Here is a 17,152-nt window from a genome sequence, read left to right on the forward strand (position 1 = left end):
AATACTGTTATATATATATATTTTTTTTTTTCTGCAGGAAATGATGACCAGCTTTTCTTCATTTCAGAGAGGTAATATATACACGTTGCATTAGTTCTTTAAGTCAGGTATTTTATAGAACATACCGTTTTCCTCACTACTGTACCTCCAGCTGCAAGCACAGAATCTGAGATGCAGAAGGTACTCAATAAATATCTGTTGACAGTTTCCTCTCAAAGGAGATTTCAATGAGAACAGACGTCCAGCTGTTCAAGCCTCCAAGGTCTGTGAACTGGACAGGAGGCTGACAAGGCTTCCCTCGTGGGAAGGCTATGGTGCTGCTCTGCCTATGGAAGCCTGCCTGGGTGAGTTCCCCAGGCTAGGTTCCCGGGCTAGGTGGGGTTGTGAGGACCACAGCCAGCTCCGACCTTAGGTCTCTTCAAATTTAGAGTTGCAAAGTGAGGTCTTCAAGTTACAAGGGAGTTCAGAAGCGATCACCCTGGAAGGCGGTGAGGAGGCACCATTTATGGAAAGAACAAAAAATTCAGAAGTTCTACTGAATGTAGGAATAAAGATTTTGCTGGATATAGGACAATAATTTAGACTATCTCACCATGATAGAGATAAAATACTTGATTCACAAAGCTTTCTCAAACTCCTTCTGGACAAAGACTAAAGGAAAAGATCTACTTCTAAAAATGAAAGGGATTTAGGATCACAATTTAATTTCCTCTTCTCCTTGAGAAAAACACACAAGAACACAAAACAAAGTAACCGAGGATTTCTTAAAATTTTCTGTCAATAAAGGAAAGTTATTAAAGAAGCAGAGAGACGTTTAAGTTTTTCCACAGGGAGTTAAAGGGTACCATTATGATTTCAAAACTTACATGTTAAAAGATCTTTGAATTGATAGATTTAATCGTGTATGAAATTAAAATGAGGTGTTATCTTAAAAGGCTGAATTTATTGTTGTACAATTCAAGCACTTTAATATATGCCCAAGGCTGACTGTTTATCAGAGTTGGCATTTTAAAAATAACCAGGGATGATGTTAATACTTTTTTGGTAACAAGATTTGTAATTTATGTAGCAGGAACAACTTAATGTGCCGGTAATTTGTCCTCCTGCATCTGTAATTGATGACAAAGCACTAATTTTTACACATCAAAGAAATTAAACCTAGCTTTCCTGTGCATTATTGACCTTTACTGTATCCAGAGTGGTTCAGAAGAAACAGATTACACTGCAGTAAAGTTTCGTATTTCCTCTCCACATTGGATTTATTCAACAGTTGCCTAAAAACTGCTAATCGGTGAAGAATGTTTTATCTTTAGAAGATGCTATTCCCATTTGATGCGGGGGGAGAAAAGAAAGAAAAAAAAAACAGCTTGGAAGTGGTCATTCTACCCATATGTTACTAAATTTATCCTTCAAAGATGCCGATTAGGTGGCCTCCTTCCCAAGAAGTTTATTCAAGCCAGAACAGAAAATCTAAGATACAGTTGGTGAGATCCTACAGAATTAGATGATCCTGAAGATTTATTTAACAAGTACTTCTTGAGCACCTCCGAAAGCCCAGCATGATTCTGGCACTGGGGATATAACAGTGCACACTTCAGACAGCAGTCCTGGACCGTGTGAGGTTCACAATCTACTACAGAAGGCATACAAATATATACATGTGTGTGTGCATGTGCGCGCGTATGCGTGAGAGAGAGAGAGTACTCAGATAGTGATAGAGAAAAACAAAAAAGAAAGGGGGATGAAGAGTCAAGGTAGGGGGTGTGATTTGAGCAAAAAACTGAGGAAGGTGAGAGTAAATTGTACTGACATCTGGAGAAAAGGTGTTTCAGGAAGAAGGTAGGGCATCTCCATCCTGAGATGGAGAACACACTGGGGAAGGGGCAGGTGGACATCTAAGAAGAGTGACGAGGAGAGCGTGACTGAGGCAGAGGATGGAAGAGAGAGAGAAGGACGTGAGGTAAAGGGTGAAAGAAAATAGCTGAACTGACCAACTAGCCTTTAAATCCACAATAAAATCTATGAGGTCTCTGCCAATCTCCAGAATCTGGCAATCCTGCCTTCTCTAGAAAGCACTATTGTCAGCAAGCTCTTATCTACATCCATCTCCTAAAGCTTCTACTCAGTGGATCCCTGTCTACCCTCTGGAATGCCAGGGAGAGGAACTGAATCCAGCTTCCTAGGACAGACCAAGCAAGCAATGTCCAAGGCTGTTACCTCTTCCTACTGTTCTCTAAGAAAACGAACCTCCCCCCTGAAGGGAGTTGTGCTCACTGTCCTGACATGATTCCCTGAATATACTCCAAGCATGGGTGGAGCATTCACAACTTCATGCAGCATCATTTCCCCATGCAAGTAACATTTATGGACTGTGCAAATCTGGAGTGAACAGAACTAAGCAGGACCTCCCTCAGCCTAGACCAGGGCTTCTTCCTTGGCTGCACATCAGGATCACTGGAGCGTAGGACAGGAAAAGTTAAAAATCCCAATGCCAAAGCTGTACCCCACACCAATTACATTAGAATCTCTGGCCAAGACCCCTATCATTAGCATTTTTAACTTCTCAGGAGCACCCATGTGCAACACTGGGTGCCTTTTCCTATTGCTAAAACCAACTCTGGTAGTCACATCACATGGTGCATGACACAAATTGTTTCTGAAGTTCCCAAGTTTGTTTGCAAACTGAGGTGAAGCTGCACGTCCTCTGTCTGTTGCCATTGCACGTTGTCTTTGAATGAATCAATATAATCATCATATTTCTCCTTATTGAACCCTAAAGGATTAGATTTAGACTATCTTTTCAGTCTACTAAGGTCCCTCTGAATCTGATTCTTACACCAGATTATGCCATCCACAAATTCAAGCATATATCCTCATTGTTGAAGGAATGAGAAACATTGGCTAGGTCAGAATGGAGACTCAGCAATAACATTCTCCTAGGTACCTCCTTCAAGACTATTTTCATGCTAGCCTTTTATATCGCCATATTTGATACTCAGGACAACCCTACAAAGTAGGTATTATTATGAAGATGAGGAAACAATGATTCAGAGAAGTGAAATGACTGCCTGGGATCACACAGGGTGAATGAAAGAACCTGGAATTGAAGGTAGGTCTATATCTGATTCCAAGTCTCTGTTCTCTTCATTAGCTGATTATCATGGTTATTTAACTACTTAGAAACTCACCCAACTGTCTTATTACCTAGCAACTATTGCTTCAAAGATAGCATGAGGGGCTCCTGGGTGGCTCAGTCAGCTAAACATCTGCTCAGCAGAGAGTCTGCTTCTCCCTCTCCCTCTGTCCCTCTCCCCTGCTCATGCTTTCTCTCTTGCTCTCTCTCTCTCTCAAATAAATAAATAAACCTTAAAAAAAAAAGACAGTGTGAGAATCTTCCTCTTTTCTTTTAATAAAACTGAAATGAATTGCATCAACCTTATTTCTCTGATAGTCATTCAACAGATATTTATTGAACACCTTCTATGTTGCAAGCATACTGAAAATACTGAGAACTCAGCAAGAAAAAAATGGATCAAAAATACTTCCCTTCATGAAGTTTAGATTGTTATGCCAGTCATAGAAGAAAATGAAATGAATCTGTCATAACCTAACTTAGTGAATCCTCAATAGCTCCTAATTATCATAATTTGCTTTTACAATTACTCAGAAACTGTCCTTTTATTATTTGCTGCAGAACCTTTCCTAGAATTTAAATTAAAACAATCTCAAGAACATCTCATGTGCTTAAAAAAAAAAAACAAAAACAGAACACAAACAAAACAACAACAACAAAACAGCATAGTGCTGTTAAAAAAAGAAATCAACTAAGTAAACTTTAAGATCCTACTGGCTTTATTCAGCAATTTTTGAATAGGGCAACATCCAATTTAACAGATAGAAAGGAACTCCAAAGAGCTATACAAGGCAAAAGCTTTTATAAGTAGAGGGGAGAAGAAACAGGGGAATTGTAGTAGGCAAAAAAGGCAATTAGTTACTGCCAGGTTCCTTTCCTTTAGGGGATGGTAGACGCTTCTCAGGCAGATTATTTAACTAATGCTGATCAGATCATTCCTGATTGACTGGTTTAAGATTCCATTTCTGAGAGAGCCGAAACTGTAATTAAGTTGCAGTTTGAAGATGTGGGCTTAGCATAAGTGACTCCATTTTGAGCCTATTGTCTGGTTTTTCTACAGTGCTTTGAAATATATGAGTAGTGAGAAAATCTAAAAATTTGGTTGCATCATGAAAAGATGAAAATATCAAAGCTAGCTTTCTGTTCTACTGCCATCTAATAGAACTTTCAGCAATGATGAAAATGTTCTTTGTCTCTGCTGTCCAGCATGGTAGTCACTACGCTCATGAGCCCATTGCAGGCATGAAATGTAGATAATGTGACTAAGGAAATAAATTGCTCATTTTATTTAATTGTAATTAATTTAAGTGGTCATATATGATTAATGGTTATCAAAATAGACCACACAGCTCTAAGGGAACCTAGGTTATAAAATGACTACCTCTCAAAGGGTGGATGATGGGAGGCAAAAAAACCTTTTTTTTAAAAGACTTTATTTATTTATTTTGAAAGAGAGAGAGCATGCACAAGTGGGGAGGGGGCAAAGGGGGAGGGAAAGGGAGGGAGAATCTGAAGCAGACTCCATACTGAGCGTGGAGCTCAACACGAGGCTCAATATCACCACCACGAGATCATGACCTGAGCCAAAACCAGGAGTTGGACACTTAATCGACTGAGCCCCCCAAAAAACTTATAAACTCACTCTTTATGGCCTTTGGTAATGGCTTTTTCTTGAGTTTCTTTCAAAACAACACTGAGAGGCAAGCAGTTCATTAATACAGTCCTAAAAAGTAAGCATTCACTTAAAACCTAAAACAAATTACATAGTGGTCATACATGGAATTCATAAGCTTTGACTCTGCAAACACATCTCCTTCATGGGATTTTTCACAATTAAGAACGTGTGCCTGAAGTGGTACCTGTCTTCCCTTAATCAGATGGGGCTGGCCACCAGAGGTAGATGCGCTCACCTGCTGGGCTATGATCAGAGAACGCAGACTCCTAAAGATTTCAGAGGCAGAATAAACACCTGGCACTATTCACCTCTCTAAAACATTGTGTGGGGCACCTGGGTGGCTCAGTCGGTTGGGCGCCTGCCTTTGGCTCAGGTCATGGTCCCAGAGTCCTGGGATCGAGACCCACGTTGAGCTCCCTGCTCAGTGGAGAGCCTGCTTCTCCCTCTCCCTCTGCCTGCCTCTCTGCCTACTGTGCTCTCTCTCTCTCTCTGTCAAATAAAAAAATAAAATCTTTAAAATAAAATATTGTGTATTTATTTGTTGTTTTAATGTGCATGTGACTTTACAAGGTCTCTGATAAGTATTCAACTGGCCTGTAAGTTAGCACATCCCTGTGACTCCACTAGAAATAAGTAGAGCAAAAGGAGGATATTCTTTTTTTTTTATTTTATTATGTCATGTTAGTCACCATACATTACATCATTAGTTTTTGATGTAGTGTTCCATGATTCATTGTTTGCGTAAAACACCCAGTGCTCCATGCAATACATGCCCTCCTTAATACCTATCACCAGGCTAACCCATCCCCCACCCCCCTCCACTCTAAAACCCTCAGTTTGTTTCTCAGAGTCCAGTCTCTCATGGTTTGTCTCCCCCTCCAATTGCCCCCCTTCATTTTTCCCTTCCTACTATCTTCTTCTTTTTTTTTTTTTTTAACATATAATGTATTATTTGTTTCAGAGGTACAGGGCTGTGATTCAGCAGTCTTGCACAATTCACAGCGCTCACCATAGCACATACCCTCCCCAATGTCTATCACCCAGCCACCCCATCCCTCCCATCCCCACCACTCCAGCAACCCTCAGTTTGTTTCCTGAGATTAAGAATTCCTCATATCAGTGAGGTCATATGATACTCGTCTTTCTCTGGTTGACTAATTTCGCTTCGCATAATACCCCCTAGTTCCACCCACATTGTTGCAAATGGCAAGATTTCAGGGTTTTTTGATGGCTGCATAATATTCCATTGTATATATAAACCACATCTTCTTTATCCATTCATTTGTTGATGGACATCTTGGCTCTTTCCATAGTTTGCCTATTGTGGACATTGCTGCTATAAATATTGGGGTGCACATACCCCTTTGGACCACTACATTTGTATCTTTGGGGTAAATACTCAGTAGTGCAATTGCTGGGTCATACGGTAGCTCTATTTTCAACTTTTTGAGGAACCTCCATACTGTTTTCCAGAGTGGCTGCACCAGCTTGCATTCCCACCAACAGTGTAGGAGGGCTCCCCTTTCTCCGCATCCTTACCAACATCTGTCGTTTCCTGACTTGTTAATTTTAGCCATTCTGACTGGTGTGAGCTGGTATCTCATTGAGGTTTTGAGTTGGATTTCCCTGATGCCGAGCGACGTTGAGCACTTTTTCATGTGTCTGTTGGCCATTTGGATGTCTTCTTTGCAGAAATGTCTGTTCATGTCTTCTGCCCATTTCTTGATTGGATTATTTGTTCTTTGGGTGTTGAGTTTGACAAGTTCTTTATAGATGTTGGATACTAGCCCTTTATCTGATTTGTCATTTGCAAATATCTTCTCCCACTTTGTCAGTTGTCTTTTGGTTTTGTTGACTGTTTCCTTTGCTGTGCCAAAGCTTTTTATCTTGATGAAGTCCTGATAGTTCATTTTTGTTCTTGCTTCCCTTGCCTTTGGCAACGTGTCTAGGAAGAAGTTGCTGAGCTGAGGTCGAAGAGGTTGCTGCCCGTGTTCTCCTCTAGGATTTTGATGGATTCCTGTCTCACATTTAGGTCTTTCAGCCATTTTGAGTCTATTTTTTGTGTGTGGTGTAAGGAAATGGTCCAGTTTCATTCTTCTGCATGTGGCTCGCCAATTTTCCCAACACCATTTGTTGAAGAGACTGTCTTTTTTCCACTGGACATCTTTCCTGCTTTGTCAAAGATTAGTTGACCATAGAGTTGAGGGTCCATTTCTGGGTTCAACAGAAATGTTGAATTGATCAACATCAAATGTTCCATTGATCTATGTGTCTGTTTTTGTGCCAGTACCATACTGTCTTGATGATGACAGCTTTGTAACAGAGCTTGAAGTCCAGAATTGTGATGCCACCGGCCTTGCTTTTCTTTTTCAACATTCCTCTGGCTATTCGGGGTCTTTTCTGGTTCCATATAAATTTTAGGATTATTTGTTCCATTTCTTTGAAAAAAGTTGATGGTATTTTGATAGGGATTGCATTAAATGTGTAGATTGCTGTACGTAGCAAAGACATTTTCACAATATTTGTTCTTCCAATCCATGAACATGGAACGTTTTTCCATTTCTTTGTGTCTTCCTCAATTTCTTTCATGAGTATTCTATAGTTTTCTGAGTACAGATTCTTTGCTTCTTTGGTTAGATTTATTCCTAGGTATCTTATGGTTTTGGGTGCAATTGTAAATGGGATCAACTCCCTAATTTCTCTTTCTTCTGTCTTGTTGGTGGTGTATAGAAATGCAACTGATTTCTGTGCACTGATGTTACATCCTGACACTTCAATGAATAAAAGGAGGATATTCTTAAAGGGGCAGAAACCAGCATAGGTACAGCATTGGTGAGCATTCATTGTTTTGGGGTCAAATATTTTTCAGCATAACAATACTGGGAAACAAAACCAAGGTGAAACTTTATTGTTAATTAACACAGGATAATGTAACAACCCCTAAATCAAATTTGGGTGGCTTGAAACACAATAAAGATTTATTTACTGATCAAATCACATTACACTCCCACATGGGTTGATGAGGGGCTCTGTTCCATGCAGTGTTTCAGAGACCCAGCGCACTTCCATCTTATGTCTCCACCACCCCCTAGCTTTTCCATGTATCTTTTGCATCCAATCACTGGATAAGGGAAGAGGGCAAATGTGAAGTGTCATGCAGGAGGATTTTTAGGAGCCAGGTTTTAAAGTGCCACATGTCGGGACACCTGGGTGGCTCAGTTGGTTCAGTGCCTGCCTTAGGCTCAGGTCATGATCCCACGGTCCTGGGATAGAGTCCCACATCAGGCTCCTTGCTCAGTAGGGAGCCTGCTTCTCCCTCTGCCTGCTGCTCTCCCTGTTTATGCTCTCTCTCTCTCTCTCTGACAAATAAATAAATAATATCTTTTAAAAAATAATAATAAAGTGCCATATGTCATTCCTACCGAACCCCAATGATCAGAATTCAATCCTGTGGCTCTAACCAACATCAAAGAATGAAATACCCAATTCCAGCTATGTGTCCAGGAGGAAAAAGAACAGGAGTTTGGTGAACACATAGCACTGTCTTTGCCACTGGCATTAATTTGGATTATTGGGAAGCAGTCCCACCTGAATTAATGGAGTCATTCGTTTACTCATTCAGTTACTCATTTCAAGCATAAACAGTAAATTTTAGCTATTTGACAAATGTTTCCAGCACAGAATGGGTCAGACTTTACTAAATAAACTTTAGCTGTTTTCTTCCTCCCAACCTGTGTCTTAGACCCACCAGTGACACCCACAGATACTATCCAGCCCAGCAAGTAACTGATCAAATACTGCAAATAAAAAATTCATGACCAAGAAAATGGCCCTTATTTCATTATACTGATAAGCTTCCTTATAACAACCCTGAAACATTTCATGATTAATCCCCAAAGAATTTGCATTTTTTTATCATGCACCTGCATTTCAAGATAGTCTGAAAAAAACACTCTCTTCTCATGGAAATCACTTTTACCCCCCAAAAAAATCTAATTGTTTAATTTGTTCAGTATTGCATGGTAGACATGAAAATAAGTCCTGATGATCCCTAAGTATTTGGAGATTCAAGATGGATAATCAAATCTTCCTCTTCATTATCATCATTACCAAAATTGCCCATTAATTTGATATAAAGGTAGGAGCTTTTTTCCCAGGTAACTAAGGCCTCTAACTCCTCTTCGTGATCCAGATCCCAGGAATCTGAACTCCAAAACATCAGGAAGTATTTTTCAAATGATCAAAAAAGAGAAGCTGCCAAAATAAGTCTCTTGATTAAAAATCAACATGATTACTGCAACCACAGGCTGGGGGCCAAGCCTGCCAAGCCCTTCGAGAATGCTGCTTATGGGACAAATACGGTCCAGAAAACACCAATTTAATTTTAACAAAATGAGATTGCCTGGAAGCATTTCACTATATTTAACATAGGGGAGCAGTTTCCAAAGATGAGGCTTAGATTTTTGGATATAACAATTAGGACGCCATCTAAGGGGCAGGATCCAAAGTGTAATTATTGCTAAATGAAGTATTTCTCTGAGGGTGGAAATAAAAGTCTTTAACATGACTGCATCAGCCCACATGGACGGGAAAGGTATCACTAAAATGTTGTTGTTTCATTATCCACTGGATTTGTTCAGATGAGGAAGTCTAGGAAGTGTGGGTTACTATGGAGTGAACTGTATCCTCCCAAAATTCATAGGCTGAAGTCCTACCCCCGAAGGTGACTGTATTCGGAGATGGGGCCTTTAAGTAAGGTTACATGAGGTCAGAAAGGTGAGGCCCTCATCCAGCTGGTGTCCTTATAAGAAAAGGAAGAGACTCCAGGGATGCACACACAGAGAAAAAGCCAGGTGAAGATACAGACAGAAGGCAGCCATCTCCAAACCAAGGAGAGAGGCCTCACCAGAAACCAATCCTGCTAGCACTTTGATCTGAGACATCCAGCCTCCAGAATTGTGAGAAGTAAGTCTTAGTTGTTTACGCCACCCAGTCTGTGGTAGTATATTATGGTATCCCTGGGGGTCTAACACAAAAATGAGTACAGAAAGCTTCAGGCCACATCAGTACAAGTGCCCAGGCGAACAGATCAATTCAGTTCAATGTAGATAAGGTCCAAGTCATAGATCTCTGAACAAAGGGCAACATCAAGAAATGTTTGCGAAATGGAATTGTACTATCCCTTCAGCATACCAGGCAGAGAACAGGTAATTATGGTTCACATGAGTAAAACAATAAAAAACCTAAGGTACCTGCAGCTCTCAGATACAATGACAGTGTGGCAAAGGAGGCCGCCAAGTCATTACACTGGTTCACTTCCAGAAAATGCAGTCCTGACTACAAGTGGGGCTGCGCGGGGCACTGACCAAACTGGGTGGAAAATGGAGGCTGGCTTGTCAGAGCCCCTGGGGACGAGGTTATCTTAATAGAGCTCGGCTGCTTGAATATAACTTGGGGGCCGCAATTGTCTAGGGAGAGTGGAACTCGGCAGGCAAGGGTATTTCCCGAGCTCCAGAGGCTCAAATCAGATCAGTAGCTCTGACTGCAAGTCCCCTACTCAGTAAAGAATAACTGAGGGAACATAATAAATCATCCCGGCATGTAAAAGTCTAGCAAATGCCAAGTGGTTCTTTAACAACTTTTAAACAATTTCTTTTGGCCTCCAATCCTTCATCTTGGAGAACCGCAAGATTCCAGGTGGGTAAGCATATCTTAATCCCCCACGAAAAAACACCACCACCTCTTTTTCCACCTTTTCCTCTAAAGATACCTAGCCAAGTTAAAGCAGCCCAGCTGCCGGCCCATATGACACCTTTGTGCATATTAGGATAAGGCTCCTCCCTTGGGGATGCAGCCTTGTTACCAGGTGCAAGACTTGGCTAGGGAAACCCAGGCTGGTAGTCAGCCCCTACTCGGCCCCTTGGCCCAGCACGCCTAAGCAGGATGCGATCTGCACAACCATATGAGATGCGCTGATATAAAAGAGTTCGTGAAGTCTCATGAGCTACTGTGCTCACGACAGCAAAAAGTCCATGCTTTTATTTGCAGCACAGACTCAGCGGCTGTGAGAAACATTCAAGCACAATGGATAGGGGGTAGAAGCGGCCAATAGAATGGGCCAAACAGCATGAACCTACTCTCAAGACAATGCAACTTAGCAATTTACCTTGTGAACATTAGACTATCAGCTCAGCAAATTCTAAGAAATCTTTGAAATGAGAAGAATCAAATAATAAAATGCCCAAAAAAGCTCTCACACATAAGCAAAGTGAGCCACTAAACACAAAAGCTTTGAGAAATACAAAAGATAAATTCATCTCTAAAGGTGAAGCACAGGAGGTTTCTGAGACCAAAGAAACTCAAACTGGGCCAAGAAGAATTAAGGAAAACTCTGGGGGTGGGGGTGAGGGGGGAGAGAAAGAGAAAGAGATCGAGTGCACGCACAGGAGAGAAAGAGAAACTGTAAAATCCTTATCAGCACTAATTGTCTACAGAGAAGACGGAGGGGAGAGGAAGATGTCTATAGAATACAGTTAATCCACTTGAAGAGCACATTTAATGTGAAAAACATTTACGATGTATATTACTCCAACTATAATGTGACTAGAAAATGGTGGAGGCAGATGTTAAAAAAAAAAAGGAAACCAACAATGACTTTAAATCCCCCGTCATCCTAACAGAAAGAGAATTTTGCTACTTATAACACAGGCACTCAGATCCCAGCTGAGGACAAGAATCAGAGACAGGTGCAATGACCCACCCGACCTTTCCCAACCCACAATGATAGGACTTCTACTTGGGCCCATTCTCAGTCTTTTGAGGTTGGACTTAATGGCTTGACATAAAAAGTCCCCTGAATACCTCCCTCAGAAAGTTAGACTGAAAGTCCCTGGATTTCATCCAGAGCAGAAGAGTCAGATCCTGGAAGGCAGCAGTGCATGGCTTGAGTCTCTGGTTCTGCTTCACCCTCATCCTTTATAGACTAATCCTCCAACCAAATGTCTTGTTTGGAACTTTTTTCCCTCAAGCAGGCATGATAGAACAGAGGCTAAATTTCTATGATACCTGCTATGGTCTCCATGTTTGTGCCCCTACCAAATTTCATACGTTGAAATCCTAGCCCTCAAAGCTCATGACATTAGGAGGTGGGGCTTTTGGGAGGTGCTAAAGTCATGAGTGTGGAACCCTAATGAATGAGATTAGTGACTTACAAAAGAAGCTCCTAAGAGATCCCTTCCCCTACTGCCATGTGAGAGTAGAGTAAGAAGTCTGCAACCTAGAAGAGGGCCCTCATCCAACCACACCGGCACCCTGATCTTAGACACCAGCCCCCGGAACTGTGAGAAATAAGGTTCTGCTGTTTACAAGTTACCCAGTCTGTGGGATTTTGTTATAGCAGCTCAATGGGACTAAGAGAACATCCTATCATTTGCAAAGCATTCTGATATACAAATCATTGTATATAAATTGCATACAAACCAGGACCACCTGCCAATAGCTGCCCATATCCCTCAGGCCTAGAGGTGCTCCCTCTAGGAAGCCAAGGTCAGCCCTCAGGAAAACGAACCTGGAGAAAAGGTCCCAGGAGGCCCTGGGATGGGGAAAGGGCTATCTGGGTGGAGAGTTCCACCCAGAAGGTATGGGTCCCTGTGATGTAGAGGGGATGGCACAGTTTCCAGGACAGCCATCTCCCAGGCCCTGGGGACTCCTCACTCATGGTGGGGAGTAGGTGTGACCAAGCACTAAAGCGAGTCCCTCTGTGGCACAGGGGCAGGGCTCAGGGCCTGGTTCCCTGTGCCCACATCTAACGACAGCACAGCTTCTTTATGAAGCAGGTTCCAAGGTCATTTTATATGTTAGGTTCTTTGGAGCATCTATGGTGAAAATTTAATGGTCAGTAAAGAATATGGGAATCAACACAGTAGAGAAGATAAATTTAACATCCATTTTTTAGCATCAATGTGAAAGAGGGGCAGGTAACCACCCTTACTGTATATTCTCCCAAATGCTGCTAAAACTCCATGTGCAGGAGCACAGGGAGCAGAAGGTGAGGCGGTGCAGCCCTGGCTTTCGTGGATTGGGTGGGAAAGCAGGTGAGCTGGACACCATGGGAAGAGGCCCAGGGTCTGCAGCAAGTCTGCCACCTTGCTGCTCGCTGGCCGGCTACACCATTTGAGCTCCTAATTTGTAAATGGGGCTAACATCTACATTACAAAACTGCTAGGAGAATTAAATGAGATTAATTGTGTAAAATGTTCAGCACAGTGACTCAATAAATGTAAGTTGTTATTGCTAGTTACCAGAATGACAGAAAGAGGAACCAGAAGCCAAAAATAATGGATTGATGACACCCTCCTAATATGTGGTAGAAGCCACCTGAGGCTTCCTCCTTTGAGGATTCTTGAGAAATGTCAATGGGATGAAAAATAAAACAACAGATTGCTTCCTCAAGGGGAACAAGCATTGCTCCATGATATATTGTGTAATGCAACTAATTTAGGGGAATGAAAAGTATTAAATCTGTCATATAAAGAAAGACAGGTTAACCTGAGCAAGGTGAATGGAGTCATTTTGCTGGAAGTAACCACTTAAGTATGGGTTTAGTGGCCCAACAGAAATACCTTTACTGTTACAATTGTTGTTAATAACCATCACCACCTATTGAGTGCTTTCTAAATGCCAACACTTCGCTAACCGTGAGCATTAGCGCTATGCCTTACACATCTCTGGAAGGTATGGATGTGTTCAGTTTTGCTCAGAAATAGTAAGTCCTCTTCCTAAAGCTGTGCAACTGGAAAGTGGCAAGGGTGGAATTCAAATCCAGAAATAACTCCAATGACCATACCCCTTCTTCCACCCCCATTCCAAAGCCTAGAGGAGAATTAAAAGCCACCAGCCCTCAACCGTCTCAGGCTGACAACAGCCAAGGCATGCTTATCCTCACTCTGAAGTGTGGTATTATTTTCTGTGCTGCTCCCCTCCTTCAACGTGGCCTTGGGGAACTGCATCATATAAGACCTCATAGGATTGTTTTCTGGTCTCATTTTTCTGTTTCCTGAAATATAAGCTTCTAGAGTCCAAAGAACATGTCTCACCCCTTGTTATACCCCTTCTCAGTAGCTAGCACCAAGCCATAACATTGAAAGGAGCTCAAGAAATGCCATTTGAATAAATGAATGATGTCCTAAGAGAGAAGTAATGTGAGAACAAAACTGGGAGAATGTAATGATGATGGCTAGGGTGAGAAACATAAAGACAACTTCATTCAGTTCCAAGATGGAAAATAATACTGACATTTGCTGTTTGGGGATCCATGGTCTAATCTCCTTTAACGTCCCCAGTGCTTAATCTGTCAGTCACCACACACAGATTTAGTACTTACTGCCAGGTATTCATTCTCAATTCTTTGAAGCATAAAATCGGCAGCATCAGATAGTATAGCTGTAGAAATGCTTCTGGTTTCTTTGGGAGAAAAAAATATATGCACTTTCATTATTTCTCACTCCCATTGTAGATTTCCCTCCTCTCTGACAACATGAAAGTAGCAGCAAGGGTCCTATTCATAAATGCACACTAACTTTCCCTCAGAGGATGCCAGGTAGGACAAACAGGATGCTCCTTGGAAAAGGGGCTCAGGTGTCTGACTGGTGCATCACTCGGCTCTCATCTGCTCCTTGTCCTTGCTCTCATATCCACTACTCTTTGGGCCCTGAGATGAGTCTTCTGTAGAACATCAGGAGTCAAGAACTGACCTGTGCTTTGAGGAACACACTGAGCAGGGAAGGAGGTAGATGGGGAGGTGTGGTGTGGCCCGCCCACCATTAGGAAGGCAAAAGGGGAGACCACTGATCACTAAGTGCACATTGGGCCCTTTCTTCTAAAGCAGTCATTCTCTGCAGAGCATTTGGAAGACATGGAGCTCTTCGCTCATGTAGCAGACAGCTGAAATACTGATATAACATACTTTAAAAAATTGCATAAGGGCCGTGGGCCCAAATCAGATTTAAACTGGCCACACATTTAATGAGTGCTGATTCCGGACAAGCATTGTATTAGGGTATTGGAAATATAAAGACAAGGACGAGAACTCGCCTGCTCTAAAGGGCCTCACCATCCAGGAAAAGAAAGTTGGGAATAATAGCAGTAGTGGGCTAGTTCTGGAACTGCTAACATTTACTGAGTGCTCACCCTGTCCCCAAGATTGTCCTAAGTGCATTTACATATGTCACTCCATCCAAATGGGCATAAGAACCCTATGAGTTAAGATACTATTATTGTGGGGGGCGCCTGGGTGGCTCAGTCGGTTAAGCGTCTGCCTTTGGCTCAGGTCATGGTCCCAGGGTCCTGGGATCGAGCCCCGCATCGGGCTCCCTGCTCCGCAGGAGTCTGCTTCTCCCTCTCCCTCTGCCTGCTGCTCCCCCTGCTTGTACCCTCTCCCTCTCTGTTAAATAAATAAATAAAATCTCTCTCTCTAAAAAAAAAAAAGACACTATTATTATGTAAGATTCCAAGGCTATTGGTACTCTGAGAGAGTACTATGGAAAGCCAAAGAACTCTCTCATGCCCTCTCTCGTCTCTCAGTTTTCTTAAATTTCTATCAAGTAAATCTCCCCACACCCCCTATAAAAAGACTGTTATTGCTTGATTTCAGCATTAAGACACATGTCCTATAATATGGAACTTTCTTTTTTTTTCTTTTCTTTTTTTGAGAGAGAGAGAGGGAGAGTGAGCGTGAGCAGGGAGGGGAGGGGCAGAGGGCGAGGGAGAGAGAATCCCAAGCAGGCACCATGCCTAGGGCGGAGCCGGACACGGGGTGCTAGGGTGAAGCCCGACACGGGGCTCGATCTTACGACCCTGAGATCACGACCTGAGCCGAAATCAAGAGTTGGACGCTTAACCGACTGAGCCACCCAGTCGCCCCACAATATGGAATTTTCTGAATAGTGCACATTTGGGACACATGATCCTGGATATCCAGGCCAATGACCCTTCCACACACACCCTTGATCCCACCTCCAAGGTATAATAACAAGGACTCCTATCATCACAGCCGTACCAGCACACCCAGCTCTACCCTACTGCCTCTTACAAACAGAAACTAAGCTTGCTTAGAGACCAGATTAACGGGGCAGCTATCAATGCCATTTCTTCTACTCAAGAATGTAAGGTAATTCTGGCAGGTAAGAGGATCAAGTTTTAATCTATAAGGGAGAATAAGTGGTGAAAATGTATGCTAGAAAAAAGAATGTCGAAGAATTTCTACACTTGCAAACACCTCCATCTGAATCAGCATGCTAAATACAAATCATTTTTATTTATTCATTAAATATTTACTACTTATATTTTCCTATCTCTACTTGCCCTTATTCATTTTTTGGTATTCAAATATAGACTTTCTTGTACTTTTCCTCAACAGTTTCACACATTAAATCTCCTTTTGCGCTCATTTGACTGTAATCCTCAGGAGGGCAAGGTCTCTATCGGTGCTAAACCCTCCATGTACATCAGAATCACTTAGGGAGGTTGTAAAACTTACCAACCTCAGCCCGATCTGCAGATCGGCTGTTAGTTAATTGATAAGGGTCATTTCTGGAGCTCTCCAGAGCTTTGATCTAGCTCTCACAGGTGGCTGCACACTGGAATCATCTGGCGAGACTTACAAACCAGTGATGTATAGGACCCTCTCCAGAGACTATGATTTAATTGATCTGAGTGCCGCCTTCATTGATCTGAGTATGTCCTTCATTGATCTGAATGTGTCCTTCATTGATCTAGGTGTCCCCTTCATTGATCTAACTGCCCCCCTTCATTGACTTGAGTGCACCTTCATTGACCTAAGTGTGTCCTTCATTGATCTGAGTGGATTATTCATTTATCTGAGTGCTGCTTCCATTGATCTGAGTGAAGGTTTCATTGATCTGAGTTGTAGCCTGGATCTCAAGATTTTTCTAAAGTCCTCCAGGTGACTACTTTGAAGCCAAGGCTGAGAGCAACCTTATTATGTCTTTGGCATATACCCTAAGACCTAGCCCAGCACTTGCACATGGCTGACAGTTATTAAGTTTTTCTTCAATATATAGTAACAGTTTCATTTAAAATATTCTAAACTCTGATTCTACAACTTCCCACAAATTAACCAGGACCAATAAAGTTTAATTACATGTTAAAAGTTACTGTACTTGGATCCTATAAAGCAGCAGACCTGATTATCTCAGGAAGTATTTCCTTCCTTGACAGGCAATTTCTTCACAATTAAGAAGAACTGAAGAGCATTCCAATCTCCATATTTAACACCAGTGGCCCAAAGATCACATCAATATACACCTAATAAATCAGTACTTTAA

General features: G+C 42.0%; 1 protein-coding gene across 3 annotated transcripts in view; it reads right to left on the reverse strand.

Moving 5' to 3' along the window:
* Window positions 1-17,152, reverse strand: part of ST6GALNAC3 (ST6 N-acetylgalactosaminide alpha-2,6-sialyltransferase 3) — a 515,010-nt gene that overhangs the window by 378,426 nt on the left and 119,432 nt on the right. Inside the window, exon 1 of one of the 3 annotated variants that reach the window (XM_073896490.1) lies at window positions 14,191-14,266. The exons of the other annotated variants lie outside the window; for them this stretch is intronic. Within the exon in view, the coding sequence (XP_073752591.1) occupies window positions 14,191-14,223 (33 nt within the window). The 5' untranslated portion in view covers window positions 14,224-14,266. Of the gene's footprint in view, window positions 1-14,190; window positions 14,267-17,152 lie in introns of those variants that run through there. 3 annotated transcript variants of the gene reach the window in all.

This window comes from Callorhinus ursinus, unplaced genomic scaffold, assembly GCF_003265705.2.
Source record: "Callorhinus ursinus isolate GAN/ISIS: 27379988/994484 unplaced genomic scaffold, GSC_fseal_2.0 scaffold9, whole genome shotgun sequence".
NCBI lineage: Eukaryota > Metazoa > Chordata > Mammalia > Carnivora > Otariidae > Callorhinus > Callorhinus ursinus.